The following is a 21,837-nucleotide window of genomic DNA, read 5'->3' on the forward strand; positions in this document are numbered from 1 at the left end:
CCAAAATTCAAGTCTAATGCCCTTTTGTTGTTCTGGGTTATTTGGTGTGTAGGAGGATGTATGCAGATATTAACTTTGTTTTTGAAAAAACCTGAAAATTTTCCAATCTGATTCTGTCTTACAGTTTCCTCAGTATATGTTCAGGAATCTCCCTCTTTGGAACTGAATACTACTTACTGGCCACCAACACGGTCCACTTAAAAACAGATCTCCACCCCTCATCCCCCATCTGCCATGGTCTAAAAAATGTGCCAGCTTCCACAGTTTGGGGCCTGTTACTTACAGCCAGAGCTGAAAACAAATACACTTCACCTTTGCTGGTTTCCAGATTTCAGCTTAATACAAACAGGAGTCATGGCCTTGACTGACCTCTTCTCTGTCCAACATTACTTTTGCAATTATTCTACTACAGAAGCTATTTTCCTTAAAAATATTAAGATTTATATGCTTAAATATTCAAACACTATGCATAAGGGTAAGACAAAGTAAGAAGTATTAATTTGGAAAAAAACAAAAATAAGAAACCTGAACAACTAGATATTATCTTATTTTTAAATAAAGGGGACCAAATTCCCTGGTTTCAAAATTCAAATTTGACTCTAGTTTAAAAGGAAGGAAAAAATAAAAAAAGGGACCAGTGATGTCATACATTAAATTCCTAGATAGGCTGTACTTCTTTATGTCAAATTTCACTTAAACAAACTTTAAGGTATCAGTGCAGAACAGAACTGCAGTGAAAGGACAGAAACATAAGCCTTCAATTATTAAGAATAGGTATGACTTCAATCAAAATAAGGTTAGAAAACCCAAAGAAATATCAGGAGTTGGCCTCTTTCAGGGAGTCCTTTTAAAAAATCTACCATTTGGAATAACTACTGCACATCAGCTTTTGCGTTTTTTTTTAAATGAGTTAATATTCTTGTCTAACTATGTGAAAATTTTTAGAGTAATTTTACTAGGAGGAAATTGGACATAATTTGGTACCTTCCCACATGGCACACTGACATGGAATAAACAAAATGGCAGGTGGGAAAGGGGAAGGAGGAAGACACAGAAAGTATAGAGTTAATTATAACGGGTAAAAAAGTTTTTTAAAAAGTAGGAGTGAAGAATTTGAAACCATAAGAACAAATTGTGTGGGTGTATATACATATATATGTATAAAACAATTTCGTATCTTAAAAAATAAAATTGGAATGTTATTTCACTTAAAATGTACAGCACACAAGATGTTTTGTAATGGTAAAAAGTGTACACCAATGTAAATTTTCACACTTTTCCAGTAGATGACAGTTCTGAATCAAAAAATTACTATTACAAACCCTTTAATCAAATGTTTATTTTTTGCTTCCAGCATTATAACTTGCTATAATTTATAAACTTCAATCTAAGTAAGTTTTTGGACACTGACCTAGGGCCTTAAGCACTCACTTATCCAGCAGAGATTATTCAGGCAGCTACCACTCTTGCACGGACAATGCTCACTGGTACCCGAACAATTTAAAGTGCATATGAATTCTTTTGATGAATGGAGACACAGCTGTAGTTTTGCACTAAATTTTCAATTACTGAATTGCATGTTTTTTCATCTTGATACCTTATGATCATTAGAAAGCTACTTAGCACATGTTATAATCATACATTATGCTAAATGCCCATTTGTAACTGCAAGAAACTCATGTTACAGACACACTACTGTCTATGATATTATACAAAAGTCACGGCCACAAGTTTCCGCATAAGAGGTTTACTTCTCTATCTGTCAAAGCAAGAACTATCCCACAGTTCAGATTTACACAAGTTAAGTAGTGCCTCTTTTAAAATAAATAAAAAATAAAATGCCGTCCTGTCTGTGAAATTATAAATATTTCTAGCCCACTTTACATAATGTTAAAATGCTTATAAATGCATTATCTCCTAGTAAATACACATTATGGGACTGAAGCCAGTTTAAAAACAAAAACAAAAAACCAGTCATCACACTGGCCCATGGAAATATCTAGGGTTATTTTATGTTTCCTACCACTAGGAAAATTAAACTAAATAAGGAAAAAAAAAGCAAAGAAGAGAAAAGAAATTTTACAAAATGGCAAGTAGCATGACCTAAAAGAGTGTACTGAAATCTCTTCCTTCAATTCAGTAATAAAGTCCTTTCTGGAATGAACATTTATGGATAACTAGGTTAGGAAAGCGTTCCTCTTAGTGCTCAGGGCAAAAAACACAAGGTATGTTAAAATAATTTCTACATTCTATAAGGAAAGACAGACTTTGAAATGGAGTGACTGTTTTAAAGACTGCAAACCAAGATTTAGCCAGAATGTTCAAGATTGACAGGTTTTGATGGAGTGAAATCTTCACTGGCAACAAAGTTAAAAATCATAATCTTACAGATGCTACTTATTTTTTACCAATGTGAAGAAAGGAAACATGATTGCAAGGTACAATACACACTGACAGGCTAAAATGAGAAATTATGAACAATTTAAGTAACCAAAATGTTTCCTGCTGCAACATAAAAACATGATTTCCAAATTGATTCAACTTGTAATATGTCTCTTAGAAGTGAGATGTTGTCTTAGTTCTGTGGACTGTTGAATTGCTCTTTACATAAATATTTCCTCCATCTTAAAAAAAAAAACCAAAACGGCTTCTGAATGGCATTGACTCCTTCACTGTGGGAAAGCAGTCTTGGCAAACTTGTTTCCAAGGCTCCCTCCAAGGTGATTCATTCCATCAAGTCTATAATATCTCCAGATCTACATGTCGAACTTCAGGATTTCGTTTCTGGAAGGAAAAAAATCACCGCTACATTATGAATAGCAAAAGACAATTTTCTGTTTCCTTTTATTCCTTTTGATCACTAAAGCCAATGAAAACATTTGGTCAAACTATTTCATTGTAGCATACTAGCAAGAGAAATATTTACAGAGGGAAAAACATAAATCAATAGATGAATAGACCAATTATACACTATAAAATATATAGTAAGTAGTCCAGCCTCCCTGAGTTTTGTCCATATGTTCATTAATACAATAATGGATTAAGAATCTAGTATGTGCCAAGCACTGCGAAGCACTGGAAATATGCTCATTTGTGGTGAAGATCACTGCAAAGCAATAATGATCGAAAGACTAAACTGATATTAACTTATTTTATATGTTCTAGTAACAATCCATATAGTCTTGATCTAAGCACTGTGCTAGAAAGTAGAGCTATGATTATTAAATAAGACTCTGCTCCTTACCCTGAGGGACTCAGTTTAGCCAGAGAGAAAAGTGTATGAATAGCCTCTACGAGCAAAAGCATTATAGCTAATAGGGACTTCCCTGATGGTCCAGTAGTTAAGAATCCACGCTCCCGCTGCAGGGGGCCTGGGTTTGATCCCTGGTCAGGGAACTACATCCCACATGCATGCCGCAACTAAGAGTTTGCATGCCACAACTAAGGAACCCATGAGCTGCAACTAAGGAGGCTGCCTGCTGCAACTAAGACCTGGCACAGCCAAAAAAAAAAAGCATTATAGCTAATAATAATAACCAGTTAACATATATTGAGCGGTTACTCTTGTGTCAAGTACTATGCTAATAATAAGTAAGGGGCTTCACGGAAAGTGTGTGTTTAAAATCCTCATAATAACCCAATTATTTCCATTTTACAAATGGGAAGAATGAAGGTTAAAGAAATTAACTAACCTGTCCAAAGTCACACAGCTAGTAAGTGATGGAGCCAGGATAGATTCCAGGCCTGACTCCAGACCCCAAGGCTCCTAACTATTTTAATGTACTAAATAATAACTCTGGAAACAAAAACATGAGCTCTATTACTTTTGCTCATGAGATCCAGAAAGAATTCACGGAGAATATAGTATCTAAACAAGGTTTGAATATGGTGAATTTTCCAGATAGATGATGAAAAGGGACTAGACAAAAGAAATAGCATGAGCAAAGTCAAGAGAGCCTGGAAAGTATGCACTAGCAGTATGGTATAGTTAGCACAGAAGCTGCAAAAAGCAATGAGGTTGGAAAGACAGGCAGAAGCCAGATTGTGAAAAATCGTAAGGAATTTCAGTAACAACGAAAAACATATTTTTAAAAAAATATTTCTTTCTTTATTTGGCTGCTCCAGGTCTTAGTTGCAGCACGTGGGATTTTTGTTGCCACGTGTGGGATCTTTAGTTGCAGCATGTGGGATCTAGTTCCCTGACCAGGGATCGAACCTGGGCCCCCTGCATTGGGAGCGCAGAGTCTCAGCCAATGGACCACCAGGGAAGTCCCCAAAAATATCTTTATTATATGCCTACACTGTACCAAGCACTGAAGTATACAACAATAAACAGGAAATAAACAGCACTTGCCTTGAATGAACTTATCTCTAGTGAGGAAATACAGGTAAGTAAGCAGGCGATTATAATAGTCTGCTACTACAGAGCAAAGTAAAGATTTGAGGGGATTTTTTCCCCTATGGATACATAAAGGAAGGACATCTAACACAATGTGGGGGGGGAAAATTAAAAGTTTAATAAAGTGAACATAATGATATTGTAAGACTGTAGGACAGAAGAGACTTATAAAATAACTAATCTGTACCTACCTAAGAGGAAATAATGTTTAAGTCAGGAGGAGCAATGTAAGACTCTTACGTAGAAATACGGCAGTAAATATAAAAGAAATACTAAAAGTATTAAACATGGTTATCTCTAAAATGTAGAACTAACGATTGAGGAAGGCAAGGCAGGTGACACTTCTGTATAAGCTTTTCAGTTCTGTCTGATTTTGTAAACTATGTGTATTATTTGATAAAAACCGTACAAATAAATCAACAAGGGGAAAAAAGCTCTTCTAAGTGATTCTAATAATCAGTCAGGATTAATAACTCCTAGCTTAAAAAATAATATCCCAGGAACATTTGCATATTATTCATATTAAACGAATTTAATTATAAAGACAAAAACCTGGTATAATACTGGAGTGTAGCTCCAGCTAGAGCACTCATTCTGTTCAGCGTGCACTGGGATTTTTCTTACAACTAGTGCTGTTCAGCTGTACCTAGGGGTGCTTTCCTCTTGGGTCCTAAGGTAAGAGTGACCAGGGACCCCACAAGGGGGTGGCGGATGATACTTTTGTTCTCAATGTTTTCTTTATCTTAAACTATTCCCTCTGTCTAGAATTTCTTAAATTCAATATGGAATAAAAAAGACTACCTCAAACAGAAATGAAATTGAATTTTATTGTCCCATTCCAATCAACCCTTACTCATCCCAATACGACTTGAAGAATTTTAGCTGTTCATGGAAAGTTTAAAATTATTCAATCTAAAAAGCAGTATACAACAAATGTGTAATAAAAATCTGATCTTAAGAAAAAGAAACTAAAAAGTTAATTTACTCTGCTTTTTAAAATCAAGTTTTCAGAGAGAAAATTAACCAAATTCCTAAAATGTATGTGCCCATTACAAAGCAGACACACACAATGTGTTTGCTGAATGAATGAGAAAATAGGATTAATATCCTTAAAATTTAATGTTTAGTGCGTAACAAGATATCATGTGCATAGCAGAAATTAATATATTCACATATTCATGAATATATAATTGTTAAGTAGAACTGAAAATCAATAATTGGTGTCCAACTTATAATTTTCATTCATTTTTTCACCAAATACTTATTGGTCTATTATGTCCCAGGCACTGTTCAATGCGAATTGGAATATTTTACACATCACAGATTTTTTTCCAACACTCATATTACGCAGCGATAAAAACCAAATTACATAATTTATTTTACAATGCTGTAGACTCAAGTAAAGAAAATACTACAGGAGGATGTAATTAGAGATGCAAAAGACATAGTAAAGGGCAGAGCATTTAACTGGAATTTATTAGAAATTTGCTATGGCATCTTCCCACTGAATTAATTTCCGATAGAATTATTTCCCCCCAAACAAAAAAACTTCATGGAGATATAGGACAAGGGTCTATCTACTGATTGAATATAGAGGTAGAACAACAACAACAAAAATCTGTTGTTAACAATTCAAACAATTTCAAAATAAGAACAATATGTATTTCACATTATAATATGGGACTTTATAAATTAGCCTCTATTATTTTTAACATCTTAACATAGCACTATGTAAGTTACAGACTTCAAGCCAAAAATATCGCCTGTTCTAATACTTAGATCAATGGCATTTACTCAAAGAGATGGCTATGATGCTGCAGAATTTTATCACTGAGTGTGACCTTCCAAAGTAATTCAATAATTATTAAAATTTAAACTTAGAAGGCAACTATGCTTAGATACCAAAAAGGAGCGAAAATACCAATGTACAAAGTTTTTGTTTTCAAAAGAAAATCATCTTATTTTCATGCATTCTCTTGGTCTGGTATCTTAACTATGAAGAACTTTCTTTTCACTTGAGATTAGTTATACCTTATTACCACCTTAGGGATGTTTCCACCTGAAAGTGTAGGCAAAATGTGGCTTCTTGGTTTGAAAGACATATAATTCAAAAACATGAGATAATTCAGTCTATTAATGATTTAATAGCTTCTAATTAAAGCACAAAATTAGCTTAAAATAATAAGCATATCTGATTGTGATAAGAGTAAATACAATTAAGAATGGCCAACTTGTTAATTATTCTTAAATCGGCTTCTGACATTGTTTCTATTAAAGAGTAAAGCCAAAATAGTTAGTTTTAAAAGTCCATTATTTTCCTTGCCAGGGAAATAAAAACAGATAGAATGGAAATGCAACATTTATTCATTCTCCAATCACCCTGCAAAAAAATAATCATCTCACATTTTATTCAGAACAATGGTATTCAAAGCGTGGTTCAAGGACTACTGGGTTACTGAGACATTTTCAGGGGGGACTCCGAGGTCAAAACTATTTTCATAATTACAGTAAGATGTTTTTTGCCTTTTTTACTATGCTGACATTTCCTCTGATGGCATGGATAAAACTGCTGGCACCTTCACACAACTCAAGGCAACTTGCACCAAACCATACTGGTAGTCATTGTGTTCCTTTATTGCCACCCGGTTTTGTTTTTTTTTTTAAAAGCCAGTTTCACTTTAAAATGTCCTTCATGAAGTAGTAAAAAGTATTGATTTATTAAACCTCAACCCTTGAATACACTTTAAAAAAATATTCGGTGACAAAATGGGAAGTTGTGCTTCACGCTGAAGTCTGATGCTGTCACAAGGAAAAGTACCCCTGTGATTGCTTGAATGAGCTCAATCAGACGGTTTTTATCTGAACACCCTTTTTACTTGAAAGAATAACTAACAAACTATGGTTATTCAAATTTGGGTATTTGGCAGGCATCTTCTTAAGAAGTAAACAAAATGAGTCTACTACTTCAAGGAAAACAACAATATTTGTTGCTAATAATAAAATGCAAGCTTTCAAGTCAAAATTAGAATGTTGAAAAACTCATATCCACCACCATGGGCCTGACAGCTTCCCAATACTTAGAAATGTATCAACATTTGCATGATGTGCATAAATTCAGTGAGCCAGTATTTTCCAAATGACCAATTCATAATGTTAAAGAATCAAGCATGGGTTAAAAAGATTCAATCAGACAATAAAGATGTTAAAAAAAAAAAAAGATGCAATCAGAGTATAAAGACAGACCAACAGATTTTAATATAATAGTGTATAGGAGAGTGCTAATCATACTCAGAGAGAGGTCTGGCCTTTGCTCTTGGCTATTGGGAGGTAATCTCTAGGTCCTTGGAATATTCTGCCTGATAATTAGGTCTTTGTTTATCTTTGTCCACACAGTATCTGCTCTACCTCCAGAAGCGGGTGGAAACTAAAGGTGTCGGCTCTTCCTGAGAGGGGCTGGAGATGAAAGGTCATCCACTCAAGCAGTCAACTACAGAGCCCCAAGAACATTTCTGGACACCAAGGCTCGGTTGAGCTTCTGTGGTTAGCAATACTCCATGCAAACTGTCACACACCACTGTCAGGAAAATAACACCGTCCATGACTCCACAGGGAGAGGACAAGTGAAACTCCAGGTTTGGAACTCTGCCCTATGCACCTCTTCCTTTGGCTAGTTTTAATCTGTATCCTTTCATTGTAATAAACCATTCAGTGAGTTCTGAGTCCTCCTAGTGAATTATCAAACCTGAGGGTGGTCTTAGGAACCACCTGAACTTTGCAACTGGTGTTAGAAATGAAGGTGGTCTTCTGGACTGTGCTCCCTAACTTCACAAACAGTATATGAAAAGTTCATCGATATGGTTTCAGATTTCACATCACAACTATGCTTTAAGAGGTTACCGGTTGTCAGGTTTTGGTGTAATATTAAAAGGGAATATCAAAATTATCTGGAAAGACTAAAAGAATACTTAAAAAGGCTCCTCCTTTTTCTTCATATTCTTCAACCAAAATAACGTATGGTAATAGACTGAATGCAGAAGCACAAATGGGAATCTAGCTGTCTTAGATTTTTGTAAAAATGTAAAACAATACCACTCTTCTATTTATTTCATTTTGGAAACTATAGTTATTTTCCTTCAAACTGTTATTTATATTAACATGAAATACATTTATTATGTTTTCTAAATGAATAAATATTTTTAAATTTCTCAATTTTAATTAGTAATTTGGTAAATATAAATAAATATAACTAAAAAAAACCTCTTTGAGTCCTCAATAATTTTTAAGAATCCTAATATCAAAATATTTGAGAATTGTTCATCTAGAAATTCTGAAAATCATGCCTGATAAGCTCATGAACTATAATATTAACATTAACAAAATCATCTTTTTTGAACTGCTTCTATTAATCTGATCACATATCTAGATTCTAAAAGGTAGTAAAACAGTGATAGAAATGTTTCCCTTCAATTTTTGTCTTTGTTTCTCTTCAATTTTTAACAAAACTAAACAAAAATCAACATCAGCTAAAGAAAATACATTGCCTTCAACAAGTTATAAACGTTGAAGATCATTTACAAGTTTTCTTCATTGCAAACAATTAGAATTCAAATGTCAATAAATGACAATTTGAGAGCACTGAGACTTTTTTAAAGGCAGTCTGGTTAGGTAATATTTCAGTAAAAAACCAACAGGTTGTAATGATCTCCAACTGAACAGAAACAAACAGAAAATATAAAATAATGTCAGACGGGCTAAAGCAGTATGTATGTATAGGTTTAAGGTCACACACACTCTTTTTTTAACTTTAGAACAGAGTTTAAAGTTTCCCTTTTACTTTTCTCTAGAAATGTTAGAAACGCTTCTTATTTAAAGACAAACAAACAAGAAAAAAACCGTTGATTATTTTAGAAACTAAGCAAGCAGTATAGAATAGTAGTTAAAAGTATGGAATTTGAGGGCTTCCCTGGTGGCACAGTGGTTGAGAATCTGCCTGCCAATGCAGGGGACACGGGTTCGAGCCCTGGTCTGGGAAGATCCCACATGCCGCGGAGCAACTAGGCCCGTGAGCCACAGCTACTGAGCCTGCACGTCTGGAGCCTGTGCTCCGCAACAAGAGAGGCCATGATAGTGAGAGGCCCACGCATCGCGACGAAGAGTGGCCCCTGCTTGCCACAACTAGAGAAAGCCCTCGCACAGAAACTAAAACCCAACACAGCCAAAAATAAATAATAAATAAATAACAATAAATTTAAAAAAAATTAGAAAAAAAAAGGTATGGAATTTGAAATTGAACAGCACAGGTTCAAATCCCAAGTCCTATACTACCTTGAGTATATTATCCAACTTCTCTAACCCAATCATTTTCTTGCCCATTACTACTGATACATCATGGGGTTACTGAGAAAATAAAAGTATACAAGTGATGTAATTAGCACAGTGCCTGACATAGATAAGTACTCAAAAAGTAGCTGACACTGTATTATATTATTATTATGAATATATCTTACTTTCAGTTCCTTCTCAAGTCTATCTACTTCAGCTCCTAAAGTATCAATAATATTTTCTCCATGTTTAAGCATAAAGGTCTCTAGTTCTTCAGGAGTCTTCACTTCTTGAATTTCCTATAAAGAAAACGATAGCAGAAAAATAAAACAGATTCTTAAAAAAGTCATAGTGGTACATTGATAATTTCTTTTAAAAATTATAACCAACACCGTTAAGTTTAATGAAAAATGAAACACTTTCAAGCCATAGGCAATGGACTACATATTTCAAAAAAAAACCTCAATTTGAGAAAAAATTGAGTACAATGATCTACAGAGGTAGCACTGCAAAATCAGCGGGAAAAGAACAGACTAATCAATAAATAGTGCTGGGGAAATTATTTTTTTATAGGAAAAAAATACTAAATCCCTACCTCAGACCATTAAACAAGTAATTCTAAGTGGATTGAAAACCTAAGGGTAAAAAACAAACCTTAAAATTTTTAGAAGAAAAACAGAATATTTTTATGATAATGGGCTACAGAAGGGTTTCTCAAGAAAGATAATAAAAAGCATAGAGAAAAAGATTACAAATTTGACATAAAATTAAAAACTACATTAAGGCTTCTGTACAACAACAAAGTGGAATGATAAATTATAAACTAGAAAGTTATCTGCATATACACAACTGAGGAAGGATTAATATCCAGCATATTAAAAATAAAACATTTACAAATCTGTCAGAATAACAGAAATTAAACGAACAAAGATGCAAGTACAGGAAATCCCAATGGTCAATAAATTTCTATGTTTATTAACCTCACTACTACCAGGGAAATATAAATTAAATCAACAGGATACTATTTCATATCTATCATAATGATAAAAATTTCAAAACTCTGTCAATACAATCTAGCGAGCATGTGAAGCAATAGAAACTTTGATACATTGATTGTGGAAGTTCATCCAATGGCCCACCTATATTTTAAATCTAGCTATGTAATGCCCTAAAGAAATTCTTGCACATGCAAACAAGGAAACATGTATAAGAATGCCACTGTGGCACTGTTTCCAATAGTTTAATACTTGAAACAATATAATTGTCCGTGAAGTAGGGACTGGATTAGCAAACTGCAGCATATTAGTAAGATGGACTATTAAATAGCAAGTAAATTAACCAGAGGTATATATATTAACACGGAGGAGGAATCTCAAAAACATGATGTTTAGCAAATTATAGAGGAAACCATATGATATGATACAAGTTATACCAATTTTTAAACATCTAAAATGTTGTTAAATATTACGCTAAGAAAAATATGTTGAAAAGTATAAAAAACTGAATGGAAATGACAGGTACTAAATTCAAGATAATTGTGAGTTCTGGGGATGGAGGAAAGATAATGGGATCTATAAAGAGAAACAAGGGCTGTAAGATTTTTGTAATGATTTCTTTCTTTTTTTAAGATCTTAAGCAAGTACAGTACAGTAAAATGTTAATATTCGACAAAGGCAAGTGGTAGCCTCTGCTCTGTTCATTATACTATCTTGTATAAGTTTTCTTTTAAAGTACTCTTAATAAAAAAAGCATGGATTCTGGAGTCACAGAGATCTGAATTCACATCTGATTCCATACGATGGCTCTGCAATTTTAGGCAAGTTACTTAATCTTTCTGTGTCTGAATTGGCCTATATATAGAAATGAAAATATTATTTCTTTACCTCACAGGTTGTTGACAGTAAATAAAGTAACATATATAAAACGCGTGGCACACAACAAGCACTTTAATAATAAGTTACCTCTTCTACTGTCTCCTCTGAACCAGTTGAAACCTGAAGTGACTTTAAGACTTATAAAAGAAAAAGTTTTATTTTATTTACTTAGGAAGTAATTTTTATAACCCTTGGCTATATAAGAAGAAATCAATAAATACTTTAACTTACTTGTAGCATTTGGTCAAAATCTTGTTTTTCCAAATATGATCTCGTAACAACTCGTCCATCAAAATCTACTTCTGCCTTAAATCTTACTTTCCCTAATCCTAGATCTGTGGCTTTAACGTCATGAATTGCCCTGCAACCAATAACAATACATATAAATTTATATACACAGACATACATTTTAATGGCAAAAAGTCTAGAATTCTTGTTTTTTGCTACCAGTGATGAAAAATGGACTAAGATGGCTTTCAGAGTGTTTGCCATTAAGCACCACCTATCATTTTCCAAACAAATGTTCATTTAGGTCTTTTTGCATAATGCCATACGAAGGTGTAAACAATAAATACTATTTTATGGTAATTTGTATATATATGAACTACATAGTTTGTGGATTAAAAAATCAACTCTAAATTGCTTTTCTACAATGTTGTCATTTTATCTTATAATCCTTTTTTCCTTTTTTCAATAGCTTCTTTAAAAGTCTTCATACAACTCTGTGAAGTATTCCATTAGCATGAGGTTAATAATAACTACCTAATGGGACTGATGTGGGGAATAATGAACCAACATATATAAAATGTTTAATATGCTACCAATTACACAGCAGGCATTTAATCAATGACATTCATGAAGTAGATTAAGATGGCATCTTTACTTTACAGATAAAACAGTCCCAGAGGGGCATAAGTGACCTGCCTAAGGTAACTCATCTAGGCAACAGGAGAGCCAGGACTCACCCCCAGATCTTTAGATACCCAAACCTAGTGGTCTTTCCATTATACCATTCTGCCTTCCAGAAAAGGAAGCAGATGCTCAAGCATAATTGCTTTTCAATACCTCCTGCCCTAATCCTCAGGAATCAATTTTCTCCAGAAAACTATTGAGAAATTCCTTTCTTTCTAGAGTAACCATTATAATATCTTTTCTTTAGAGGATACATAAGAAAATTAAAAACACTCTGAATTCTGAGGACATAGAGATATCCTACCAGGAAAACAAGCCTAAGTGAGACTCCAAGTACTCTTAAAACATCTGACTCTAATTTCTGAGAGATCTTAAGCAAGTTACTAAATACTGAGTCTAAAATTCTTTATCTATATGAATAAAGAAGTATGGATGAAAATAAGAATTAATGATTTTATATTTATAAAGTTATGTATGCCCAGATTGAAATAGAACTTGTTCAGATTGGTAAGAGGTTATATAATTTACTCATTTAAAAAAAAGCGATTAAAAAAAAAAAAAAAAAAAAGCATATCTAAGTCAGTCTTAACAAAAGATTTTAAATACTCATTATTTGACAAATACTTAATTAGCCGTTAATAAAAATGTTCTGATATACTTCTTCCTTATGTTCTTACACATAACTAACTGCAGACAGAAAACTGTGATAGGCAGCTTCTATCATGGTTCCCAATGATCCCCCCCAACCCCCTTCTGTGTTCAGGCCCTTGTGCAACCCTCTCTCCTTCAGCTGCGGGCTAGACTTAGTGATTTGCTTCTAACCAACAGAACATGGCAAAATGATGAGATGTCATTTCCAAGATTAGATGACGAACCTGTGACTTTTATCGTGTTCACACTCAATATCTATTGTCTCCTCAATCTGCATACTTTGATTAAGCAAGCTACCATGTTGGACAGTCCCACATGGCAAGGAACTAAATCCTGTTGATAATTACATGAGAAAGCTTAGAAGCTGATCCTTCCCCAGGAGATGACTATAGTCCCAGCCAACACCTTGACTGCAGTCTATGAGAAACCCTAAGGTAGAGACCTAGGTAAACCGTGCCCAGATTCCTGACCCACAGAGGCTGTGAGGTAATAAACGTTGTTTTAAATCACGAAGTTTTGGGGTAATTTGTCACAGAGCAATATAGATAACTAATATACTGATTAAAAAACTGTATGAACTTTCTGGAATACTAACATTTATTTTTTCCAACAATTTAATCTACAGATCGTCACTATTCCAGAAAATTTCAAATTTGCCACAGTGAGTCTTTCCGTTTACAGTTCTTTTTTTAGACTTTAATTATAAACAATATATGCAAAATTATAAACACACATATACCTAGCAAATGGGTACCAAAATACATGAAGCAAAAACTGACAGAAATGAAAGGAGAAATAGGCAATTCAACAATAACAGCAGGAGACTTCAACATCCTACTTTCAATAATGGATAGAACAACTAGGCAAGAAGATCAACAAGAACTAGAAGACGTGAGCACTATAAATGCTCCATACAACAGAAGAATATACATTATTCTCAAGTACACATGGAACATTATCCAAGATAGATCATATGCTAGCTAGGCCATAAAACAAACCTCAGTAAATTTAAAATGACAGAAATAATAAAAAGAATGTTCGGCAACCACAATGGAATGAAGTAAGAAGTAACAAAGACATTTGAGAAACTCACAAATATGTGGAAATTAAACAACACACCCCTAATTAACCAATGGCCAAAGAAGAAATCTAAAGTGAAATTAAAAAATATTTTGAAGTGAATGAAAATGAAGACACAACATACTAAAATTTACAGGATGCAGTGAAAGCAGGGCTTAGAAGGATATTTATAAACGTAAAAGCCTGTATTAAAAAAGAAGATGGATATCAAATTAAAAACTTAACCTACCATCTTAAGACACTGGAAAAAGAGCAAACTAAACCTAAAGCAAGCAGAAGGAAGGAAATAATACAGATTAGAGCAGGAACTCATGAAACAGAGAAGAGAAAAACAAAGAAAATCAATTAAACCAAAAGCTAGTTCTCTGAAAAGACCAAGAAAATTGACAAATCTTTAGCTGGACTGACCAAAAGAAAAAAGAACACTCAAATTACCACAATCAGAAATGAAAGAGGAGACATTACTACCAAACCTAAAGGAATAAAAAGGATTACAAAGGAATACTAGAAACAGCTGTACACCAACAAACTGGTTAACTTAGAAGTAATGGACAAATTTCTAGAAAGACACAAACTACTGAAACTGACAAAAGAAGAAATAGATAATCTGAATAAACTAATAACAAGAGATAGAATGAGTAATCAAAAAACTAACCACGCACAAAAGCCGATGCCCAGATGGCATCACTGCTGAATTCTACCAAACATTTAAAGAAGAAATAATAACAATTCTTTATAAACTCTTCTAAAAAAAACAGAAGAGGAGGAAACATTTCCCAATTCATTCTATAAGGTCAGTATTACCTTGATAACAAAATCAGACAAAGACATCACCAGGGAAGAATATTAATATGGAGTATCTCACATTAAGTTACTAAGCCTAATACTGATTCTAAGAATGCTCAACTTCTAATCGTGATCCGGTAGGTAACTACTTCTTAAGAGTAAACAGATAGAGCTTAGAATATAAATCTACTACTCACATACTCATTTGTTCTACTGATGAAGATATAGAGGTCATTCTTTTTTTTTTCTTTTAATTAATTAATTTATTTATTTATTTTTGGCTGTGTTGGGTCTTCCTTGCTGCACACAGACTTTCTCTAGTTGTGGTGAGCGGGGGCTACTCTTTGTTGCAGTGTGCGTGCTTCCCATTGCGGTGGCTTCTCTTGTTGCAGAGCACGGGCTCTACGCGCATGGGCTTCAGTAGTTGTGGCACGTGGGCTCAGTAGTTGTGGCTCACGGGCTTAGCTGCTCCGCGGCATGTGGGATCTTCCTGGACCAGGGCTCGAACCCGTGTCCCCTGCATTGGCAGGTGGATTCTTAACCACTGTGCCACCAGGGAAGTCCTAGGGTCATTCTTAAAAGATTTAACTTAAAGATTTTAATTAGGAAAAATACATTCTTATTTTAAAGTTTAATATATGTGTATGTAGGTAAGTAGTAGAAAACCAGGATTTTTTTTTTTTTTTTTGGATGTGGACCATTTTTAATGTCTTTATTGAATTTGTTACAATACTGCTCTGTTTTATGTTTTGGTTTTTTGGCTGCGAGGCATGTGGGATCTTAGCTCCCCAACCAGGGTGAAGTCTTAACCACTGGACTGCCAGGGAAGTCCCCAAAAGCAGGATTTTAAAGGACTTCCCCTTCATTCTGAAACTACGCTGCTGCTGAAGTTCAGTAAAAAGTCCTATTAGAACTCTGCATCTCTTCTGATTACCTCCTAAGTCTTCAATTCTTTATTTTTATATCATTTAAAGACAAAGATTATATGGCAAAAACATTTAATATAATCTTAAACAGGAAGTCCATTTTCAAAAAAGTATAAATTACATTCAATTTGGTAATCATATCCCCATGAATAAAAATCTTAAGTTTAATATATTCATTTGTAATTATAATACAAATATAAGGCAAATATAAATATGAAGGTTTCATATAAGTGGTTCCACGTTAAAGAGGCAAATACTTTGCAAACTTCTGTTCCCATCACATCATCTAACTGTTTCTTATTCTAAAAATTAAAGATATACAGAATTTAAAAGGAAACTTAGGGAGTTTCTTACATGCTTTCTTGTAAGGTTGCAATACTGCAAAGTAATAAGATTAAAAAGTTCTAAAGGCTAGGAATTCAAAACCTCTTCTGGAAGTACTTACAAAACAAGCATTTCTATTTCTTAATACGTTTTTGTAAACCTTAACAGCATCACCGGAATAAGCTGACCTTACTGATGGGTCGTTCTCCAGGAGTTCAGTAAGCCGTTGTACTTGTTCTGGCTGGATGGATCGCCCTAAGAGTGCTTCTGTGTTAGTGTAGATGAGGAATGCTGAGACCACACCTAATAAGGTGCCCACACCCAAAGAACCTAGGCTGTCATACAGTGGATTGCCTAAATAAAAGCACAAAAGAAGTCAGTAAATTAACATTTTCTATTATTTCAATGAGCTTTAGTGAGCAAAGAACCAGAATTAGTAAATCAAGGGACTGGAAATTCATTTCTAATTCTTTAATGACTTTCTCCTAATAGTTTTACTATTCTATGCAGTTTAATTACTTATGATCTGTTTCTTGCACCTGGTCACATGGGTGAGGGTTCAGAGCATTTTCAAATTAGAGACATACTAATAATACAATAAAGAGTCCACTTCTTTTTGATATATCAGTAGCACTTTTCCTATCCCAAGTTGACAAAATAATTATAAAATCAAAAGCTAAAAGAAATAACCATTTTTGTGTCTTATTCTTACGAAGATTCTGTGAAAGAACTAAGCCATACGAAAAATTATATGAGGCACTCTTATCTCATTCAACCAAGAACGATACATAGCTAGTACTATTCTAGATTTAAAAAAAAAAAAAAAAAAGGAAGTTAGTTCCTTGCCTCTGATGGCTGCCTCAGAGCAGTGGTTCTCGAAGTGCAGTCCTTTGACCAGCAGCATCAGCGTCACTCAAGAACACGGCAGTAATGCAAATTCTCGGGCCTCGCTCAAGACCCTCTACATCAGAAATCTGGGGTTGGGGGTGGGGGTGGGTGTGGGTCTAGCATTCTGTGCCTTCCCAATCCTGCCAGATGATTCTGATTCTAAAGTTTGCCTTAGGTTATTAGGGCTTTATTCTCTTCCAGAACCAATGAGAAGGGTTGATTTATTATCTATGAATGCATAGGTTAAGATTTACATAACAGACATAAATAAATATTATACTTTAAATCTTTGTAATAAATTTTACACACAAGGCTTTTATAATGAAAACTCTTTTTATTCCAAAGATCAAATGTCAATATTAAATTTAACTCTCTTAATGCTTGATAAAGTATACATTTGTTTTACTAAAAAAATCTCAATTTACATTAGTTTTATTAACATTTAGTCAAAATATAACACTAAAAACTGAATGACTTATTTTGTACTACTAAAGTGTAAAAATATATCCACTTGTAAAACATAATCCACTAGGAAGTTTGTAATTATAGAGTTCAAAATCAAATACTGCCCTTTAGAAATCCAAATTTAATTAATTATTTTTATTTTTAAATATACATCTATTAATAATCCTACAGAAATCACAGAATTATTAGCTGGAAAATATTTATTTTTTGGCATGTTATTTAATTTAAATGACAATTTAAATAATTAAATAAAAATTAATGTGAAACTTTCTTGAAACAAAACTTTTTATAAGTTTGATTTGACTGGTTTATAACACTATGTAAAAAAAAATAGTCTATTAAAAGTCAACTTACCTATCAAGTCACACTTTCCTTAAGCCTAAAATTTTGCTAAGTAATAATTTAGGTCTAAAAAAATATCTAAAATGGTAAGGTCAACCAGAAAAACGATCAAAACAATTAGAAATATTTTGGATCACAGTGAACATCAGAGAATGCTGGTTTAGTCTTAAAATATACATTCAAAATGAGAAAGACCTATTCATATTGCAGGCTATTTTAAGAAATACTGCAGAACTGTGGAAGTTCATCACCTAAAGTTATTTAAAATACGCTAGGACAAACAGGTAAGAATGGTAGTACCATTTCAAGAGAATTCCAACCTCAGAAATTGAGTCTTTTCATACTAAATGGTTTCTTTGTTTTAGAAAATAAAAATAAAATGGTTTTTGTCTTCTTATCCGCCTGTGCTGTATTGGTCTTCAAAACATTTATCTAGCTACCAAAATGAGGATGGAAGCAACTAAAGAATCAAGGAAACAGGAAAGCAACAGCAGTTATTATTGGTACTAATAGTAGAAAAAGACAAACGGACATGAGCTACAATGTATATTTATTTTGAACTTTAGAGTTTATTAATGTTCTCTCTCATATATTATCTTAAACCTGTAAGGTCACTAGGACAAATATTATTAATATCTTTATAGGTAAAGAACTTAAAGCTCTGCGTAGTTGTGTAACTTATTAAGTCACAGCTAGAAAGGCTTAGAGCATTACAGAAATGCTCTATTAGCAGCCTTCTTTATTTCTAACTAAGAGAAAATTCTAATTCAAAAATCTGAACATTTTTACCATCTTATTTGTCTTATACAAGTAAATGGTTAGTATGAAATTCACATTTAACAATCTATTGGTTTAAAATTATTCAATGATATAAAGGAAAATTCCCACATATTAGAGAATTATTTTAGTAGCACAAATAAAGCACCTGTAATTTGAGAAATATTTACCTGTTATAGAAGTAAGGCCCATACAAGTGGCTGCTATTGTCACTCCCAACACTGCTGCAGTATCCTCCAATAATATAACATTTGTACTAGGATCACGACTTTCCATTACTTAATCATTGGGGTAGAGACAAGAAAAGAAACTTTTGAAATCTTAATTTGATACTATCAGATAACATTTTAGTAAGTATCCATTAATTTAATTTAATTAAAATTAAAATTAAGAAGGAGTTCCCTAGTGGCCTAGTGGTTAGGATTATAGGCTTTCACTGCTGTGACTAGGGTTCAATCCCCGGTCAGGGAACCGAGATGCCTCAAGCCGTGCAGTGCAGACAAAAAAAACAAAAACAAAATTAAGATTAAAAAATGTATGAGATCCTGATTTTTAAAACCCTGTTCAATATAAATATAATTTCTTGGTTTAAATGTTAACAATAACTGATATTTAAAGTCAAATTACTTTCTCAAGTTATATAAGCATACACAGAAATACTGTAGTTCACATACGTTAAATCCAAATATAAAGTACTGCTGTTCAAATTACACTACATTTCTCTTCTTAAAAGAGCTGATATATAAGTAAGAGCCACATAGGGAAGACACTGAGATATATTTTGTACACGTCTATATGGAACAAAGCAATAATAGCACTAGGCAATTTTAAGGAAATAAAGAAGATGAAATAATACACCTAGGTTTCTAAAATACATACCATACTTGTAAAGTGACATTCCTTTGGCCCGAGCACTCCTACGAAGCTCATTTACAGCAACAAGAAGTGTCGCTGAAAGAAAAGCATTCATATCAGCAAGGAAGAAACTTCACGCCTCCAAACTTTAAAGATGGAATCTCAAAAGATAAATAAATAGGCACAACACTTTAATGCTAAGGGCTGTCCATAAGGAAAAGTTCTATATTAAACCAGTCATTATCAAGACCCCAATTAATCATTATGATATAATGAATCCCATATTTCTAAACCACAATAATTTAAATATCATTACCACCACAACAGCCTTAATTTATTAGACAGCTACTAGCTGGCAGGCACCACACTAGGCATAATCACTTTGACCCTCCCAACCTTCTGAGGCAGGTGGTGCTATCACCATTTTATAAGACTGCCGAAGATGAAAGGATGATGCACAGAAAATGACAATGTTTTAGAAGTAAACATACTATGAGTACAGCAGTGAATTAGGCGGTTTCATACATGATATTAGCACTTCTCTGTCGTAATACTGCTACAGCTGAAACTTTCAGAAACATTAAAATATTTGTACTGCAAAAAGACAGTCCTCCCTGATAAACGTTACTAAAACCTGATTTTTAATTAGTTATATTTTTATACTCCATGAACCTAGAGACTGTCATACAGAGTGAAGTTAAGTCAGAAAGAGAAAAATATTGTTTATTAATGCATACATGTGGAATCTAGAAAAATGGTACCGATGAACAGGTTTGCAAGGCAGAAATAGAGAGACAGATGTAGAGAACAAACGTATGGACACCAAGGCGGGGAAGCAGGGGGTGGGGTGGTGGTGTGATGAATTGGGAGATTGGGATTGACATATATACACTAATATGTATAAAATAGATAACTAATAAGAACCTGCTGTATAAAAAAATAAAAATTTTTTTACTTTCCAAAAAAAAAAAAACTCAGTATATAGTTAGTTATGTTTTTATACTCCATTTCAAATGATATGATACTCAAGAACAAAATAAAAAGCTTTTCCAAACTTGTCCCATCTTATAGGAACAACCATAGTACATTATACAAAGAATTTCTTCCCTCAAAGAAGATAAAACTTATATTCCTATTTCCACAGCTTTCTTTAATCAAGAGAACTTAGCAATCTATAAAAATAGACTGCTGAATATATATTACTAAATTAAGAATAAAAAGATTCTGTGACAATACATACCTCCTTCAGATACTAATGATCCTGCTAAAATACAATATGCCTAGGAAATACAAAAATAAAGCATACGTTGATATCTCACTAAAGAACTACAATAGTTCATGCATAAACTTAATGTTTAAGATGGAAACATAAATTCAAATTCTAGCCAGATAAGGATTTTGATGGGAAACAGCTCAAATGAGGACAATGAAATAGATGGTATCTTCATAAGAAGAAACAATTAAAAGTTAAAAATTTGATGGCCATCTCATTTTTTAATACTTGAAAAATACACACACACACACACACACACACACACACCCCAGTGTAGAATGTTATATACCATGACTAAAGTTAAATTCATGATATAAAATAATTACTTAATTAGTAGAAAAAAAAATTTGAACTTCAAAATGAACACAAGCATTTGAAATCTAGGGTTGTGGATACCAGATGCAGTAAGATACACAACCATACCCAGAAACTTTTGATTTTGTTTGTTTGCCCAGCACCAAGAGAATCCTTCCTCAGCCCTCATTCAGAAAGATAAGCAGTTATAAGAGGTAAACAATTTGGGGGAGGAAGATAACACCACTTTCCTTACAATCCCAGACACTCTTGAATTAGATAAAGATACCAAGAATAGTTTTAATCCAAGATATATAGAAAGAATTAACACAAATTTTTCAAAATTTTAAATGAAATTCAAATCAAACATCTGTAGAATTTTCAATATTACCTTTTCGGAACCCTAGGCTTCCCTGAAACAGAGGTTTAAAAATTTTGAACCCAGTCCAACACTCTTCTAATTCTGTTAAGGAAATTGAGACTTTCAAGGCTGTGTGGTTTGCTTGAGTAAATAGAAATGGTATCGGAATAAGAACTAGAATACAGGTTTTCCTAACTCAATTCTAGGCTCTTTCCACTGAATCTTACTGGCAACATCAGCAAAAATAGTCTGGAACTACACCGTGAGATACAGAAGCTGACAGGGGTGCCACATGCCCAATTTGCACT

At 33.5% G+C, this 21,837-nt stretch overlaps 1 protein-coding gene across 5 annotated transcripts in view; it reads right to left on the bottom strand.

The window, feature by feature from the left end:
* Positions 1-1,319: 1,319 nt before the first annotated feature.
* SLC30A9 (solute carrier family 30 member 9) overlaps positions 1,320-21,837 on the bottom strand; it is a 74,342-nt gene continuing 53,824 nt past the window's right edge. For 4 of the 5 annotated variants that reach the window (XM_068543023.1, XM_068543022.1, XM_068543021.1 and 1 more), the window contains 7 exons: positions 20,842-20,881; positions 19,626-19,697; positions 18,917-19,024; positions 16,463-16,628; positions 11,827-11,956; positions 9,907-10,020; positions 1,320-2,784 (listed from right to left, as the gene is read on the bottom strand). In XM_068543023.1, coding sequence (XP_068399124.1) covers positions 2,740-2,784; positions 9,907-10,020; positions 11,827-11,956; positions 16,463-16,628; positions 18,917-19,024; positions 19,626-19,697; positions 20,842-20,881 — 675 coding nt within the window. In that variant the 3' untranslated portion in view covers positions 1,320-2,739. The remainder of the gene's footprint in view (positions 2,785-9,906; positions 10,021-11,826; positions 11,957-16,462; positions 16,629-18,916; positions 19,025-19,625; positions 19,698-20,841; positions 20,882-21,837) is intronic. The other variant, XM_068543024.1, reaches the window with a different exon arrangement.

Source organism: Eschrichtius robustus, chromosome 4 (genome assembly GCF_028021215.1).
Source record: "Eschrichtius robustus isolate mEscRob2 chromosome 4, mEscRob2.pri, whole genome shotgun sequence".
NCBI lineage: Eukaryota > Metazoa > Chordata > Mammalia > Artiodactyla > Eschrichtiidae > Eschrichtius > Eschrichtius robustus.